General features: G+C 34.3%; 1 protein-coding gene across 2 annotated transcripts; it reads left to right on the top strand.

The window, feature by feature from the left end:
- Positions 1 to 845: 845 nt before the first annotated feature.
- On the top strand, positions 846 to 5,618 carry LOC108990531 (aspartyl protease family protein 1-like). Of its 2 annotated transcripts, none has more exons than XM_035693607.1 (10): positions 846 to 1,209; positions 2,010 to 2,151; positions 2,419 to 2,651; positions 3,225 to 3,449; positions 3,572 to 3,707; positions 3,797 to 3,870; positions 3,958 to 4,060; positions 4,146 to 4,200; positions 4,504 to 4,575; positions 4,668 to 5,618. In XM_035693607.1, exons 1-10 carry the CDS (start codon positions 905 to 907, stop codon positions 4,709 to 4,711), a joined length of 1,389 nt encoding a protein of 462 aa, XP_035549500.1. In that variant the 5' UTR covers positions 846 to 904; the 3' UTR covers positions 4,712 to 5,618. The 2 variants fall into 2 exon arrangements, with proteins under 2 accessions (XP_035549500.1, XP_035549501.1); XM_035693608.1 differs by having other exon boundaries at positions 1,061 to 1,209; positions 2,010 to 2,116.
- Positions 5,619 to 18,564: the final 12,946 nt, after the last annotated feature.

The raw sequence follows: 18,564 nt of genomic DNA, 5'->3' as shown, positions 1-18,564 counted from the left end.
ATTAAAAAGAATAAAATAATGATAATTTAAATATGATAATAAATAAGAATTTAGTCTTCATTTTAGACTGAGTTGACGAGCAACATGCTCCGCATATTATTAGTATCTTTAAAAAGTTCAATTTCATTAAAAAAATAACCAACCACAAGGGGCACATTCCCATAAATAGATAATATTTGACCTACTTATCACACCATTTAAATGGGTAGGTTTGGGGTGGGATGAGACACAAAATTTTTATCTGATCTCATCTTATCATTACATATTTTTCAAATTCTCATACAAAATATAATAAACAATTCAATTTTTTCAAATCTCAATTCACCTTGTTCAAATCCTAAAACAATAATAATATTAAAATATAATATTTTAAATTCTTAAACAAAATACAAAATTCTCATCTCACTCCCTAACAAAACACAAAGACTTGAGAACTATTGGACGATGACTTTGTTGTCCTCAATTAATAAGAATTGACACAAAGTGAGTACGTGACACTCACGATTTTCGTTTTCTCATCCTTAAACTTTCTAAGCTACTTTCTAGTCAATTAAATTGCATTTGGATGTTAAGCTGATTAAATGAGTTGAATATTCTATAAATAATAATGAATTGAATGATAGAAAAAATTATGTAAGATCTATCTAAATTGAATTTAAAATGTATTTAAATATTAAAATAAATTTCTTACTTTTTATGTAAATGTATAATTCTAAAACATGTGTGTACAGGACAAGCTAGTCTTACGTAAATCAAATTTACGTTCCTTGATAAATGTTAACAGCTCCTTGTATTCTCACTCTATATATATGTCTGAATTATCTGTTCTAGAGGGAGCTCTCATATACTCTCTCTACAACAAAATTAAACAACGTTCGACGACAACCTGTGAGTACTCGAAGCCATGTCTTGGGGTCCTTTTACTTCTGCTCGTTCATTTCTGCTATTGTTTCTGTTTTTAGGTTTGGGTTCTCGCATCTGTTACGGTTCCGGGTTCGGTTTCGACATCCACCACCGCTTCTCCGATCCCGTTAAGGGAATTCTCGGCTTCGATGGCCTCCCAGAGAGAGGGAGCGTTGAATACTACGCCGCTATGTCACACCGAGACCGCTTGATTCGCGGTCGTCATCTCGCCGCCAGCGACGGCCAGACGTCGCCGCTCACTTTTGTCAATGGGAACGAAACTGCTTTTTCCAACTCTTTGGGATTGTAAGTTCATTAACCCACTCCCTATATATATTATATAGAAAAATAATCCTTTTTTAGAGTTTTTGGCGAGCTTTTGAAGAATTTGGATTATGTTTGTATGGCTTGTGAGAAAGTGGTCATGGAAAAGATAATAGATGGAATTTCTTTTGAACATTTTTTTAAAAAAATCATGTTATTTAATAATTATAATTTTTTAAAATTTTTAATAAATAATTCTAATTTTCAAAATTTTAAAATAATAATAATATTAAAAAATAATATTCTAATAATATTTTATTAAATTCATCTAAAATCATCTTTATCTCCTCTCATCTCACTATTCATACCAACCATAAAACACATAGATCCAAACGCAATAAGTTTATTGCTTTTATGCCAATATATGAAGCTATGCATATAGTTCATACTCATGATCGATCTTTAAGTACTATTGTTTCCCTAAATCGAAAGAACTTGTTTGTAGCTTTTTTTTTCTCCTGTCTTTTAGTCCTTTCTTTCACTTCTTAAATCATTTCCCGAAAGCCTGGAGCTAAGGTGGATCATTGATACAACTACGACTATTTTATAACTCATTTTACAATCAACCAATACAATCTTGCCACTTCATTAAAAATAGTTTTGGTTTTACATAACTGCGGCAAACTGCCCTTCATTTGAAAATAGAATTGTAAAGGAGTTGTATTGTTGTAGATGATAGAAATAGCTTCCCAAATCATATGCCCAATGACAAAAATCTGGAATTTTTTTCTTTTTTTACCAAACAAGGACTGAATGTTCTATGGGGATTCTTGATGTTTCAGTTTGCACTATGCCAATGTCTCTGTGGGGACGCCAAGTTTATCATTTTTGGTGGCATTGGACACAGGCAGCGATCTGTTCTGGCTACCATGCGATTGTAAGCCAGGAAGTTGCGTATTTGCCTTGCAGAATTCATCACGTACTGTATGTTATTGACTTTTAAATTCATTATTTATTTATTTTCGAGGAATCATGGATCTATCAATTATATTGTTGCTAAATTCTACCGCAATCTGTGATATTTTTTTGTCGGCGTGATTGTGTATCTTATGATCTGACCAGCAGAATCTTACCTTTTTTATGTTGGACTTATGTTTTCCGAGTATTTGGTTGTTTTTGGATTGCTTGTGAAAGAAGCTTTCTTCAGGTCCTGAATTCTTTGATAATTACTCGATTTCTTTTATCAAGCAGATAATAGACCTCAGCATCTACAGTCCTAGTAATTCATCAACAAGCAAAATTGTTTCCTGCAACAGCACTTTGTGCGGACAAACTCAATGCCCTTCAGCAAATAGTAACTGTCCTTATAACGTATCGTATATTTCTAGTAACACTTCATCAACTGGGATCCTCGTAGAGGATATTTTGCACTTAATTACAGATGATGATCAACAAAAAGCTGTTGACACTCCGATTACTTTTGGGTACGTTCTTCATTGCTTTGCTACAGAGAAATTTTGGAGGAAATATTTGAAACCTCAATGTGAGTTTTGGAAATATCCAAAAAACAAAGTACTAGGTAGATAGGCACAGCTATTATGGTGAATATAATGTTGGTTATATCTATAGCGGTATCAACATTTAGAAACCGGATTATAATTCAATAATTTCTGGTTAGTATAATACAAAATCTGGCGAATTGGAGAATTGACAAATGAAAATCATTTGGATGATGAATTTGGAGTCTGGTATGGCCTTTTTCCTCAAGTAGGAATGATCATTTATGAGAATTGTCAAGTAGTTGTATTGCCTCGATTTTAATGATTCACTGGAAATCTTTCTTCATGTAAGAAGAGAAAATGTGAAAAATTAAAAAGAATATCAGCATCAACTCTTTTATCTGACTCTTTAATATGATCACCAACTCTTTTTAGCCCCATTAATTGGCTAGCATTACTTGCTTATTCTTGAAGTTGCCGCTTGGTAGAAGATCATATCTTTTCAGGAATTTTCATTTATTTATGGGCCTTCTTATCTTACGTCTTACTTGTTTGCAGTTGTGGTCAAATTCAGACTGGTATTTTTTTGGAGGGTGCAGCACCAAACGGTCTATTTGGGCTTGGCATTGAGAATATATCTGTTCCCAGCACCTTAGCAAGAAATGGGCTAGCTTCAAATTCTTTTGCCTTGTGTTTTGGACGTGATGGGGTTGGTAGAATCAGTTTTGGAAATAATGGCAGCTCAGACCAAAGAGAAACACCATTCAATATTAGGCAATTACAGTAAGTTGTCACTAATTGATATTTCAAATACTGTTGGGAAAGTTCATTTAGTTTGGCAAGAAGACGTCTCTTTGATCTGAATCCCATGCTAATACTGATTTCCCTTGTGAACTTTTTATCAGTCCAACTTATAACATCAGCATCACTCAAATAACCGTGGGACAAAATTCTTCTGAGTTGGAGTTCAGTGCAATCTTTGACTCTGGTACATCGTTTACTAGCCTAAGGGACCCAGCTTATACTTTTATTTCTGAGAGTGTAAGTTCTTCAAATACCACAGTTTCGTAATATTATTGGGAGTTGCTTTTCTATAATATATGAGATCTATAATATATGCTGTTTTACAGTTCGATTCCCAGATCAAAGAGAAACGATATACATCTGATCCCCAGTTGCCCTTTGATTACTGTTATTACTTGAGGTCATCTATATCTGGAGAAAACCCTATTCCTATTCTGTATTAGTTGCCCTTTCAAGTCTGAGGCACTGACTTCCACTTTATATGCAGTGCAAATCAAACCAGTCCTGTAATTCCTGATGTGAATCTGACAATGAAAGGGGGAGACACATATTTTCTCAATAATCCAACTGTAAAAATTGTCCCTACCCAGGTGTGATCTCACTTCCAAAACTTTCATTTCCTATTCCTGCTTGAGTTGTTCTAAAATTTAATGTTCTGATCTCCGGGATGGTCAGGATTTCTATTGTCTGGCTCTTCTCAAAAGCGAAGTTAATATAGACATCATCGGACGTGAGTATCTATTTATCAGTAACTTTTCTTATTGCCTGAGCAAGAACTTTGCTTATTTTAACCTTTTTGTGTTGCATTTTCATGTTTGTCAGCGTTGGCTGCGCTCTTTTCATCAGACATTAAGTTTTGCACAAGAAAAACAACCACGATATCCATTTTTAATCATTGCATCATTGAGCAAGCCATGAATTTCATCACCCGGAATTTTTTGGCCCCATGTATCACTGAAAGCCATTTTGTATGCTTATGTATTTGAATTGATAAATGGTCACTTACTCTCTGAATTTATTTATTGTCATCCAGAAAACTTCATGACTGGCTATCAGATAGTTTTTGATCGCGAGAGGATGGTATTGGGTTGGAAGGATTCTAACTGTGAGTGTGATTCCATTTTCTTTTTCTCAGTGCACATTTCTCTTCTTCTGGTGAATACTTTTAGTGATTCTAGTGAGACTTGCTGTCACCAGGTTACAATGATCAAACCTCGAACAACCTACCTATCAGCCCATGACAGCCTCCGGCTGTCTCCCCTGCTCTTCCTGTCGACCCGTAAGCCACAGGAAGCTTGGGAAACCATTCTCACACTTGTTGTCGTTTGGATTTAGGAGGAAACAAGTGTTGCTCTTTTATTTTAATTGTGAATTTTTACAAGTACTATCCTTTTATTTTATATTAGTTATGACTTTTCATAAATGTCATTTTATTTCCGTTGTGACTTTTCAAGTGGCATTTCATTCTATATAAATAGAGAACTCCATCCATGAATTTAGACTCTAAATTCTCTAAAAAATTAGATAAACACTTCCTCTTGCATTTTGTCTTCCTTTTTGTGGGCTTTGGCTATTTTTGATTGGGTTTGAAGACCTCCTTTTGTGTGCACTAAAAAAGAGATTAACGGGAAACCGACATTATTGTATCTTGAAAGTAAACTGTCAAGAAATCTAGTGCATGTTTAGATATGAATGCGACAAAATCTACTCTAAGAAAAGTGTCTTTCACAACGTGCCTTGAAATCGGGTTCTCTCTTTTTAATTTGTTCTGGTCAATTTTAATTTAATCTCTAGTTTACCAAGCGTTTTCACATATATCTTTTATTATCCATATTTTCCCAACATTCTTAGAGTAGAGATTCCCTTTGTTAAATTACAGATATAGTGTTAATTATTTGATTGTCAGCAGGACTTATAAAGAACCTATTGCACAAGAAATTAGAAGGAGTCAATTTTAAATATTGGCAAAAAAGATGAAAATCTTTCTAATTATACTTAGATTATATTTTGTTATTGAAAATTATCATTCTTCTAATGACTTACATGAAGCCGCACGTACTGTTGAATTGCAAACCTATAAAGAAAAAAGATCATTTGTGTAAATGTATAATTCTAAATCATTAAGTGATACATCTTTGATATTTACTTACACATTAAATCTCTCAAGGAGATTTGAAATGCTCTCGATAAGAAATATGGTGTACAAAATGCTAAAATGGATAAGTATACCACAAGCCAATTTCTTGCTTTCAAAGAGATGATTTCAAATTTGTGGTAAAGCAAGCACGTGACTTAACTATCATTTATGATGAATTGGGCCAATGGAGAATGGGTATTACCGAATATCTCCAAGTTGCTTGTATAATAGACAATTTGCCCCATTCATGAAAAGATTTTAGCTTATCTCTTAAATATAAGATTGAAGATGTGACCATGGAAACCTTAATTTCTACCATTAAGATCCAATAACAACATTTGAAAAATGATCTTATCCCACCGTTGGTTTCTGATTCCAATCTAATGCAAATATTGTAGAAGGTCATAGAACACATAAAAATCCATTACACCAGAAGTCCAAATTCAATAATGGTAAAACTAGTCCAAATTTGGACGTCTTATGAACTAATTTCTAGAAATATGTAATTTTCAGGTTGACTATTAGTGTCCTAATTTTGCTTTGCAACCAATCTCGAAATCGCTCTGCCCTCATGGTTTCAGTAGAAATTAGATGAGGGGTGAACATTTCCAGCTCCATAAACTTGGAGGCATACTGCTCTACCATTATAACTCCTTAGACCAAGTTAGCAAAATCCTTTAAGCTCTGTTTCCTTCTAATGTCTGGAAAATACCGGTCATCAAATTCTTTCTTGAATCTCTCCCATGAGATCCTTTCCAAGTTTCCCACTTCCATGGTAAGGAGTTGCCTCTTGGTATCCCACCATAGAGTTGCCTCTCCCTGAAGCAGGTAGCTTGCATATAACACTTTTTGGTCTTATGTGCATTCGCACACCTCAGACGTCCTTTGAATATCGGATATCCACTTATTTGCCCTCATCGGTCCCACATTTCCAAAGATTCCCAATAGTGGTAAGCATCGGTTGTAGATACATCCCCTCACAATATATGTCTGGATTATCTATTCCTTACATTCCCTTTACGAAATTTAAGATTGTATCTACTAGCATTAGCCTTTTGTATTTGTAGAACAATATTGTTGATAATAATTGTAATAATTGCTTCTACGTAGAGAAGTTTTTGGAAATTAGAATTAATGATTTTACGATCGACTAATGAAAGATTTAATGGATCAATTATTTCATCTATTGAAAATAATATCGTAATACATTTTGAATATAAATAATCTGATAAAGTAATTTCGCACCTAAGATATATTATTTAATTATTATTGGAAATTAGAAACGTGTTCCTTTAAACTTCTGTCTGAAAAATATTATTTATCAAATTTTTATCATTTTTATCAAATAATTAATATATAAGTAAAAATAATAAATAACCTTTATTCAATTAATATAACATTAAAAAGAATAAAATAATGATAATTTAAAAATGATAATAAATAAGAATTTAGTTGTCATTTTAGATTGAGTCGGCGAGCAACCTTCTCCGCATATTATTAGTATTTTTATATTATATAGAAAAATAATCCTTTTTAGAGTTTTTGGGGAGCTTTTGAAGAATTTGGATTATGTTTGTATGGCTTGTGAGAAAGTGGTGGAAAAGATAATAGATGGAATTCCTTTTGAACATTTTTTTAAAAAATCATGTTATCTAATAATTATAATTTTTTTAATTTTTTAATAAATAATTTTAATTTTTTAAAATTGTAAAATAATAATAATATTAAAAAATAATATTCTAATAATATTTTATTAAACTCATCTAAAACTATTTTTATCTCCTCTCATCTCACTATTCATATACAACCATAGAACACATAGATCCAAACGCAATAAGTTTATTCCTTTTATGGGGATTCTTGATGTTTCAGTCTGCACTATGCCAATGCTTCTATGGGGACGCCAAGTTTATCATTTTTGGTGGTATTGCAACTAAAGTGTTAAGAGTATTTTTTGTCTTTACTTCCAAATTACGCATTACATCTGATCCCCAGATGCCCTTTGAGTACTGTTACAGCTTGAGGTCATCTATATCGATCTGGAGAAAACCCTATTCCTATTCTGTATCAGTTGCCCTTTCAAGTCTGAGGCACTGACTTCCACTTTATATGCAGTGCAAATCAAACCAGTTATGTAATTCCTGATGTGAATCTGGCAATGAAAGGGGGAGACAGATATTTTCTCTATGATCCAACTGTAATTGTCCCTACCCAGGTGTGATCTCACTTCCAAAACTTTCATTTCCTATTCCTGCTTGAGTTGTTCTAAAATTTAATGTTCTGATCTCCAGGATGGTGCGGTTTTGTATTGTCTGGCTCTTCTCAAAAGCGAAGTTAATATAGACATCATAGGACGTGAGTATCTATTTATCAGTAACTTTTCTTATTGCCTGAGCAAGAACTTTGCTTATTTTAACCTTTTTGTGTTGCATTTTCATGTTTGTCAGCGTTGGCTGCGCTTGTTTCATCAGATATTTATTACGTTTTGCACAAGAAAAACAGCCACGATATCCATTTTTAATCATTGCATCATTGAGCAAGCCATGAATTTCATCACCCGGATTTTTTTGGCCCCATGTATCACTGAAAGCCATTTTGTATGCTTATGTATTTGAATTGATAAATGGTCACTTACTCTCTGAATTTATTCATTGTCATCCAGAAAACTTCATGACTGGCTATCAGATAGTTTTTGATCGCGAGAGGATGGTATTGGGTTGGAAGGATTCCAACTGTAACTGAGAGACGTGCTTAAAGACCTATGTGACTTCAATGTCAATGGATCTAATCTTGGATCTTATGATGAGACATGAAGGGCTTGGGCTTGGGCTTGGAATTGGCCATGAAATTTGTGAAGAATTCGATGGGAAAGGGCCATGGAATTGGCCATGAAGGCATGGGCACTGGGCAGTAACACCAAGAACCATGACCACTGACAAGATGGAAACAAAGAATTCAAGAAAATCAAAGCAACCCATCAACGAGAAGTCACTCTTGTTGCCAAAGAAGCATGCAAGCGAGGAGGTCAAGGGGGCTGTAACGTCCCGTTCTCGGAGGTCTGGAAAGTTAACTCTTAATACTTAAAATCAATTTAAATAATACAATTATAAAGTCCAAAAATCCCATAGAACATTAATCCAGTTAATTAAACCAAATATCTAAGTTTCTCCATGGGGACAATAAAGAAAACCTCAATAACATAAATTAAAAACTCTCCAAAATTCGAAATTATCCTTAACTCATCAGATCAAAAATAACCAAAAAATAAAATCAGTCTACTAACAACGACTCTCAAATAAGCACTTGTACCCTCAGGTACTTATTCCACTTCGATCATTACACCTTGCTAAAACTTCCCACTCTTGTTCTCCAACTGAACCATCAAAATTATCTGAAAAATATATGGAGATAAGGGGTGAGTTATCAACAACTCAGTAAGCAGAGAACATATACCAGTGTATAAACATGAGCATTTACAGAAATCATAATGCAGAACAAAACATTTTCATTTTCAGATTGCGGAAGCAGAACATGTTATCAAAATATCAGAGCGAAGATTTAGAAATAATTTCATTCAAAATATTCTTTGGCATAACATAAAAGATCATCATCATCATCATCAGAACATCATATCAGAACATCATATCAGAACAGAGGCCATGTATAATCTCCGTGGTAGGGTTGTGCATCTGCGGATAGCCAAGCAGAACATGAAACACTCTGTCACCAAGGTGTGCACTCAAACAGAGACCACTACTCTAACATGTGGCAGGGCCGTATCCACTATTATTACCCGTGGTTGGGCCGTATCCACTATTATTACCCGTGGTTGGGCCGTATCTGAACAGAATGGAAACATAATCAAATTCAGAATCAGAGAGTCATGCCAAAAGTTTTCAGAAATCACGTATTATCCAAACAGAGTACTGAACAAAAGTCTTCGGAACAGAATAAAATCATATCACAACATAATTTATGCACAAATTTCATATTCGCTCTCATTTTTAAAGTTTTGAGATAGAATGTCAAAAATAAGCTCATGTCTACACCAGTCATGACAGAAAATACTTTCTTCTTAAACAGAATCTCATGAGTAATGCAGAACAAATAACTGAGGTAGTTCAAATTTCTTTTCATGACAAAACATGCATATTTTCCAAAAAATGTCTCAGTTCATTTTATTTAATGCAAAGTCTAGTATAGGAACCCCGCTTACCTGGACTTCTTAGCTTTTCAAAATTTTCCTCAAAATGTCGAACAATTAACAATCGTCACCTATCAAATAATCAAGTATTTCCCGTAAATTTCCAATCAACCACTTATTTCGATATTTAATCCTAAATTTCTAAAAATAATCTACTTAATTCCTCAAAACCTAAAATTTCATAACCTTAAAATTTATCATCTTTTTCTAAAATCGCCACTGTCCAATTGATAACTTTGACTAAAAATATTTAAAAAAATCTAACTTATTTATTAATGAAAACAACTTATAAAGTTCAATACTAGATAATATAATTATCCCAAAATATTTTAAAGTAAACCATAACTATTATTAAATAGATTAAAATATATCTAAAATGTAAAAACAACATTACTCCAATATTGTTTACTCTTAACATAAATCTTTACTTAATAACATAATAAAATAATTTTCTGTAATCATAATTAAATAACAGTGTACTAATACATAATAAAATATAAAAGCCCACTAATATAACATGCAGTGAAGGGCATTACGGTAATTCAATTAATTCCTTGAAAACTAACCAAAACAAAACCTACGTAACTGAATAACATGCACGGCGGAAACTACTCAAGGGAAACCGAGGCACGCATCGAGGGTGAGGAGCGACGAGGCTGACTGGAGGGACTGCGGTGGCGCGGCAGAAGAGCAGGAGCGCGGCAAAGCTTCCGTCGAGCAGCGCTGGGCACTAGAGAAGGAGAGGGAAAAGTGAGCGAGAGAGGGCGGAGAGAAAGGAGGGAGTAACCGAGGGAGGTACTCACCGCGAGGGACAAGGCGGAACTGAGGTGGCTCGAGGCTGACGGAAAAGTGACAACCAGCGGATTCTGTGGCTAGTCCGATAGTTTCCCCGACGTACGGTGGTGACTAACCGTATTAGTGGTGATGCTCTGTTTTTGAGAGGAGAAACAAAAGATTTTAATTCGGTAAAAGCATGGGTTGCTGTTTCCCGTGGCTGTCGAAAGTGTTTTCCGAGGGTTGTTCTGGGCGTCGATTTTACGTGGAGATGGAGGTTGGGGGAGGACGAACCGAGCAGCAGTGGTGACGAACGCGTTTGGGCTTCTGTGAGGGTGTTGGACGGCAACGGGAATGGCTGAAAGGTGCAAAGATGACTGTGGGAAACCGAGAGGAGAGGGAGACAAAAATCACAGGAAGCGGCTATTCTAGGTTTTCGTCATGCACACTAGTGGTTGGCTACAGATGCAAGGTTGACGAGTGCTGAGTCGAGGGCTACGGGTTGCTGTTTGCGTGGGGAGGAGTTTCTAGCGGCGGCAATGTTGGGTAAAATCTCATTGCTTGGGAAAAACATAAGCATTTATATATATATGTGAGGTGAAACCATAGAGAGACGAGAGAGACGTGTGTGTGCATGCATGCCGTGAACGAATGCATGTGTGTATGCATGCTGTGCGACGGAAAAAAATAAGCCGTGCGAAAAAAAATAATAATATAGACGGAAAGAGAAGGAAACGAAAAAAAAAATAAAACAAGCGGGGAGAATAAAAATAAATAAATAAATAAACGGCATAGATCTCCAAATAAATAAATAAATAAATCCACAGTCCAACTATACCAATCCTGGATCCGGGTGTTACAGGGGCACCACTTGCTGGCTCAATGTTCGATTATTGTCTAGAATGTTTTTGTTCTATTTTTAATTTTATGCTTTATTTCTGACCAATTTATGTGATTATTGAAAGTAAAAATTAACCTGATAATTCAGCCAAAGAATGAAAATTGGAAAATCTGACGTTTAGAATATTAAAAACATCCATCTAAGAAAGAAGAATGTCTTCTCTATCTATCATTTTAGCTTGTTTTCCAGCTTTACAATGTTGTGCTATGTACGTATATGGCTACTCTTATGCTTTTATCTTCCAAACAACCTTTTATAAAAAATTCAATCTGAAAATAATCGAGTCAGATGATCGGGTAACAGAACCGAGTTCGAAAGTCCTGCTTTGGTACTTAGACCGGACAGAATATAGAAAATTCGGGTTGGATCGGGTCGAGTCGAGTCGATTGAACAGCCCTAGATATGACTAGCACCAAAGGTAGTAGTTTCGTATGAAGTTGAAAATAAATTGTTGAATTCAACTGCCATATCCCTTCTCCATAGATAAATTCTATGGAGGTCTTCTAATACTTTAAATATATATATATATTTATATATATATATTCAAATTTTTATGACTCATGGAAAATAATAAGAGTAATGCTAGATACATTCCCCATTTGGGGACTGCAATACAAGTCTAGGCAATTTTATCTTTAATTTTTTTAAAAATTACAAAACTATCCTTCTTGAAATGATGTTTTTTCTCATTTAATGAAGGGCCTGCACATGCAGTCCCCAAGTGGGGACTGCAAATAGAATTTCCCATATGTCCCCTCATTTTATCATTTTATTTTGATCGTTTATGTATTTATTTATTTTTTAAAAAATTATTTAATAATTAAGAAAGTAATTATTAATATATTGATATTTTTATTTTTAAAAAATATTTAAAAAAACATTAAAAATTAAAAAATGAGAATTTGGCCGGCTAGCGATGACCCATGGCTCATAAGTCAATTTGTGCTTGCGCGCCTTGTTGCGCCTCGCATTTTTCTTCAACTTATTTTAAAAAGTCCTTTTCCACGACGTGTAAGATAAGCAAAAGCCATTGAAAAGGAATGCAAACATTTGGGAAAAACTTGGTGTTATGTCCCATTTTCTTTCTTAAATGAATTGGTCAAATCAAAGATTATTTTAAAGCCGATTCAAGTTATTTATGAAACCCACGAATTTTAACATTTCATTCACTCATATTTTCAGTCATTTACACAATTTTATAAAAAAATTTAAAAGAAAATTTTCAAAATTGATATCTACGGTTGGTATTTTGTTATATTCTGAAAGTGAATTATTTGTAATTTGGTAGAAAAATCTTTCGAGTGAGAGCAATTATCACCTTAAAGATAATATTTTACACGTTTCAAAGTTGCATTTATTTTTTCAAATTACTGTATTCGTGCAATTTTCCTCAATAGCTTCTATCCCCACTTTACACAAGAAACCAACTCTTGGTTTGAGAGAATTCAAATTGTTCCATTTTTTTGCCTCTTTCTTTCCTTAACATACATTCGAGTCTTTGACTACACGACTTATGACTTTAGGGCTACGATTGAATGGTCTGGTCATTACTACACTATTTGAACGCCAAGTGGTTGGTCTTGACCTCATTCATTGAATTGCTCCACAAAAAAAAAAATATATATATATATATATATAGAGTAATTCTACATACAATCGTAAAATACGTAACCACCGCGTAATCGTTTTGAAAAAAAATGAGATCTATTATTAAAAAATTAATTTTTTTCATGTGAGTCTTATGTTTTATTCATTTTTTTCAAAATGATTACGCAGCAGTTACGCAATTCACAGTTATAAGTATATTTTCTCATATATATATACAGTGTAGAGAGACTTTGATTTTGGTTTGATTTGGAGCATCTACTCTTCGACAACAAATAGAAAAATATATTCATACTCGCAATCAAGGATTTGCCACGAAATTGCCATTTATAACGAAAATAAATATTCCAATATTTACGACCCAACCACGAAGAAACGGTCTTTTATATATAGAATTTGCATTAGTCATGCACTAAAAATGCGCATGCTTCAAAACTATAGTTTCTATCCTCCAAAACCTAACCCCAATTTTTTATTTTTTATTTTTGAGATCACCTAACCCCTAATATTGAAATAACTATATACATACATATATATATATATATATATATATATATATCATTGAAATGGTCGTATGCTTTCATTGTCAACGTGAGATCATGATCGGCAGCTTCTTGAAAGTTTTAAGGGTTGGTTTGGATTTACAGATGAGATAAAATAGTTTTAAATCAAAGTTAAAAAAAATATTGTTAATATATTATTTTTTTAATATTATTATTATTTAAAAATTTAAAAAAAATTGAATTAAGATTTGAAAAAGTTGAATTGTTTATTATATTTTGTGTAGAAATTTAAAAAAATTATAATAATGAGATGAGATGAGATGGAACACTTTCTAAATTCAAACGGAGCCTAATTTACATGCATTTTAAAAGAATATTAAGTAGCTAGCTGTTTATAATCTGATGCTTACCTAACATGCAAAATAAAAATAATTATTTTCTATAAAACTAATTCTTTTGAGTCAATTGATCTGTAGCTACTAATGCATGGAATTTATTTTATTTTCTATTTCGAAAAGCAACTAATTAAACGATGCCGTAGAGGAGAATGTCAACTCTAGCTTGCATGAAATGATCTAAATCATTTCTCATCTTTTTTTTGAATGGAGCATACTCATCTCATTAAGAAATCGAAGTTACAAATGTGACTTATCGATACAAGAAATTCCAATATACAGAAAATCCAGTAATAAGCCAACTAACTCAACAGATCTGTAGCTTCCCCACACACAAATACATTTGCGGTAGACATTGTCTTAACTTCTAATCAAACTTTCTCGAACCCGAGAAAGCGCTCTGTAAAAACAGAGCTTAAAGGTCCTCTCTATCCTCCCAGGGAAGAAGAGTACGGGACACTGCTATGGACAACAAATCCAAAGCCTATTCCTATATTATTATAACTACAACTAACAAACTACTATAAAAAACTACAATAACAACTACAAGACCACAAGCTCTGATGAGACCTCAGACGACACGCCCACCGCAAGCATCGTCGTTTCGAGCTCTGGTGGAGCGAGCACCCAGCGTACATACAGACCACAACAGCCCGGTCGTATAACCACCGGCCGTAGCATCGCCCAACACTCTCGAAAGCCTTGCCCCGGATTACGTCCGATCTAAAGGTCCAAACCTCACTCGGGTCAACAATAGCAACACCAACATAAGAAAACAAGACAAGCTACAAAAAACTGAAACGGACAACAACATAAAAACGAAACAAAAGACAGTACAAAAAAACAAAACGGATGAACAATACACATTTGGTCGGCAATATTTCGTGGAGGACTGTTCACGCTGGGAGGAAAGCCGACGGTCAGACTTGGAAGACCTGGAGCCAGCGGTTCCACAGCAACCGAGCGTGGTGTCGGTAGAGGGTTCCTCGGTGGTGCGTGAGGGCCACGCGCCAACGCTGTCCGGATTTTCGTCCCGCGCGTGCGGTCTACACGCCACTCCAATGGACACCGGATTTGGAGGTTTTGAAGATCGGCGGCTGGGCTTCACACCGGTGGGGCGCGTGTAGAGAACTGGTGGCCGGAAAGACTCGAACTGCGATCCTCCCTTATTCGACCTAAAAATACAAAGAAAAATAAAAACACTACACAGAAGTTAAAAACTAGACAGAGAAGAGGGAGAGGGCAAGGGGAGGGGGCGAGGAGCCGAAGCTCCCACCCCCTTTCAGCAGATCTTGAGGTTTTGTTTTTCTTGTTAAGGGAGTTTTTCGTTCGGAGCTAGAGAGAAAACGTTGATTTCTCATCTTGTATATAATAGTTAATAATGCAATTGATCATGATCGCGAGAATTTTATGTGATTGTGCAATTATCAATAGAACATTCTCTATTTTGAAAATAAAAATGATAAATAGAAAATTTATTAAGAGATATCCTACCAGATTGACACTTGGTGACTGCCCGTTACTTCATTTATAAATACGCAAGCCGACTAGTATGAAATCACCTTGCATGCATGCATGATTTATAAAATTAATGTAAAAACACTATATTATATACAAAAATGTTACTTGTACACGGGAGAGGTACCCCTTCGTACCCGGGAGTCCACGTGAGATTATTAAAACGGTACGGTTTTAATAATCCCTCACGTTCAATTTGGCCAGGCTTCCAGAAACTCTCGAAGAAAGGCCTTTTGAATTTGGCTCCCAGTTCACCTCACCTTAGTTTCACCTCAGCAAGCAGACCATGGAACCCCGCCCCAAAAAAAAAAAAAAATCACCACATTGACCATCACAAATTAAGTGCCAAAAACAACAACAAAGGAGACTTGATGGCCATTATAATTCAAAGATTTGATATACCCACCAAATCCAACAGGCCAGATGATGAAAAAAGTTAGAAAAACCAATCCAAAGCCCGAAACTTCTCCACCATGGCCATGATTGATTATTCACTCTGTTCCTCATCTCTTTTTCTCTTTATCTATCACTGTGCAACCATTGCTTTTTTTATACACTCCTATTATACTCAGTATCCTATATTTCTCCTACAAAACAAAAAAAATAAAAAACAACACAATTCTTATAAAAAAAAAAATTGCCACTCTTGGATATTTCTTTTCTTTTCAAGTGTTCTTCGTATTTTTTTTTTCAAGCATCCAATAGCAAATTTAACTCATTAAACTTCAACGCCCTTCATGCCGTTAGTCCAATATCATCGAGGCCAAGCTAGCCAATACAATACGAGCTAAGGACCAGTAGTCATGTTCCAGAATAAAAGAAGAAGAATTTAATGGCTGCACGCCCATCTGCGTGGCATAAAAACAAACACATTTACTACAAAAAACAACGAATATGAATTTCACCAACAAGAATGTGACAAAAAAATTTATAACAAAGAAGAAGAAGAAATCAATGCAGGGCATGTGTTCTATTGATTTATGAAAAAGAAGAAAGAAGAAGAGCAGCTGCTATGCTATTAAGATTAACATTTTTTGAGACAGAGCAAGAGCAACCACTATGCATCATTGGGTGTTGTTTCTTCAGACAGAGCAAGAGGAATACCAGTAGAAGAAATGCTATAGCGGATGGGTTTGTGCTTGGGTTCCCCGACGGTGATGGAGCCGATGATGCCAAAGATCAAGAAAAATACAAAAAAAAAAAAAAAAAAACCATAAAACAAAGGTCCAACATGACAGCACTCACTTGATGCCCGTTGCTCTAATGGCCATGGAAGACAACACGAAGACGATGAAGAAGACGGACCTGCTTTTCTTTTCTGAGAGCCCAAAATGGTTTCTGGTTTTTGGGTACAACGGCACTCACTTGAACACAATGAAGAACGACGAATGCATTTTTCTTTTTAGCGCAAAATGGTTTCGGAACAATCCATAGATGGAGAACGACGAACCCACAGGAAAAATGGTTTCTGATTTCTGAATTCAGAAATCAGAAATCAATTTGGCGCTTTGAAACGACGCTCCTTTCTGCCTTTTTTTTTTAATATAATATATAGCTAACGTGGCATTAGCCATGTCAGTGATTCCGCAACGGGTACCCGAAGACGAGTACCTGTAGCAGAATTGTATTATATATCCAGTACAAGGAGATTAATGGAGGTACATCATTTTTACTATGAAAATTCAAATGATAAAGAAGAAGCTTGATATATGATACCAAATTGATATTTGGTTGAGAAATGATATAGACATAAAGAGATGATATAAAAGTAAATTCACAGACTAACGTAACTTTTTGTAATCTATTTTATTTACTTTACGATAAAAATAAATTTATAATATGATCGATTACATTAAACTACGTTATTTTATGAATTTATTTTTATATAATCTATTTGTGACTAAAATATTTTTATATTTAGTGACTACGTCATGAAATACCCAAGTTGCTTATGGAATTACCATGTAAATTAAAATACTATATTATCTAGTACAAAGAGATTGGAGGTAGATCATTTTTATAATGAGAGTTGAAATGATAAAGTGGAAGTTTATTTAGGAGATATACTACCAGTTTGATATTTTTTTTATTTATAAAATATTGTTGATAATAATTGTAATAATTGCTTTTGGGTGGACAAGTTTTTGGAAACTAGAATTAATGATTTTACATTCGACTAATGAAAGATTAATTGGATTAATTATTTTATATATTTTCTAACCTTTATTCAATTAATATAACATCAAAAAAATAATAAAATTATGATAATTTATAAAATTCTAATAAATAAGAATTTAGTCGTCATTTTAGATTTAAAAAAATAAAAAAAGACCAAGCACAAGGACCATATCCCTATAAATAGATATTGAGGCTCAGTTTAGATTGAGAAATATTCTCAACACATCTTATCTTATCTCATCTCACAATTAAAAATTTTATAAATTTTCACATAAAATATAATAAACAATTCAATTTTTTCAAATCTTAAAACAATAATAATATTAAAAAATAATATTCTAATAATATTTTATTCAACTTTTAACTTTCATATAAATTCCTCTCATCTCAACTCATTATCTAAACCTAACCTAAGAAACTATACAAAATAAATCTCTACAAAATTACACCTATAAAGGGATTTTCCTCTCACTCATTAGTTCATTAGGCACTCGGTCGAGAGAAATGAGTTTCGTCCCGATACCCGGCCCCAGGGTCCAAACTTGTCCACGAAGCAACTCGCCTGCAAGAAAAAGTAAGCAATGATGGTTGATGGGATATACAGGTCTGATGCTGCTCGGTCGCATCCTGTTCATGGGGACTCGTACAGGGCAAAACTGAAAAGATGAAGAACCATTGATTTTCTAATGAGGTGGCATCGACAGACCACCGAAAACACCAGTAAAATAAGACAAATCGGAGAAACAAGTCACATTAATGGAGCTTTCATAGGGGCTCGCCGCATTTAAAGGACTGACAAAATAAACAGTAAAAAAGATATGAGCTCCACGAGGATAGGCACGATCTATCCCCCAAACTTCCAGTATAGATAGTAACTTT

Source organism: Juglans regia, chromosome 8 (assembly GCF_001411555.2).
Source record: "Juglans regia cultivar Chandler chromosome 8, Walnut 2.0, whole genome shotgun sequence".
Lineage (NCBI taxonomy): Eukaryota > Viridiplantae > Streptophyta > Magnoliopsida > Fagales > Juglandaceae > Juglans > Juglans regia.
This window is presented reverse-complemented; position numbering and strand designations above follow the sequence as displayed.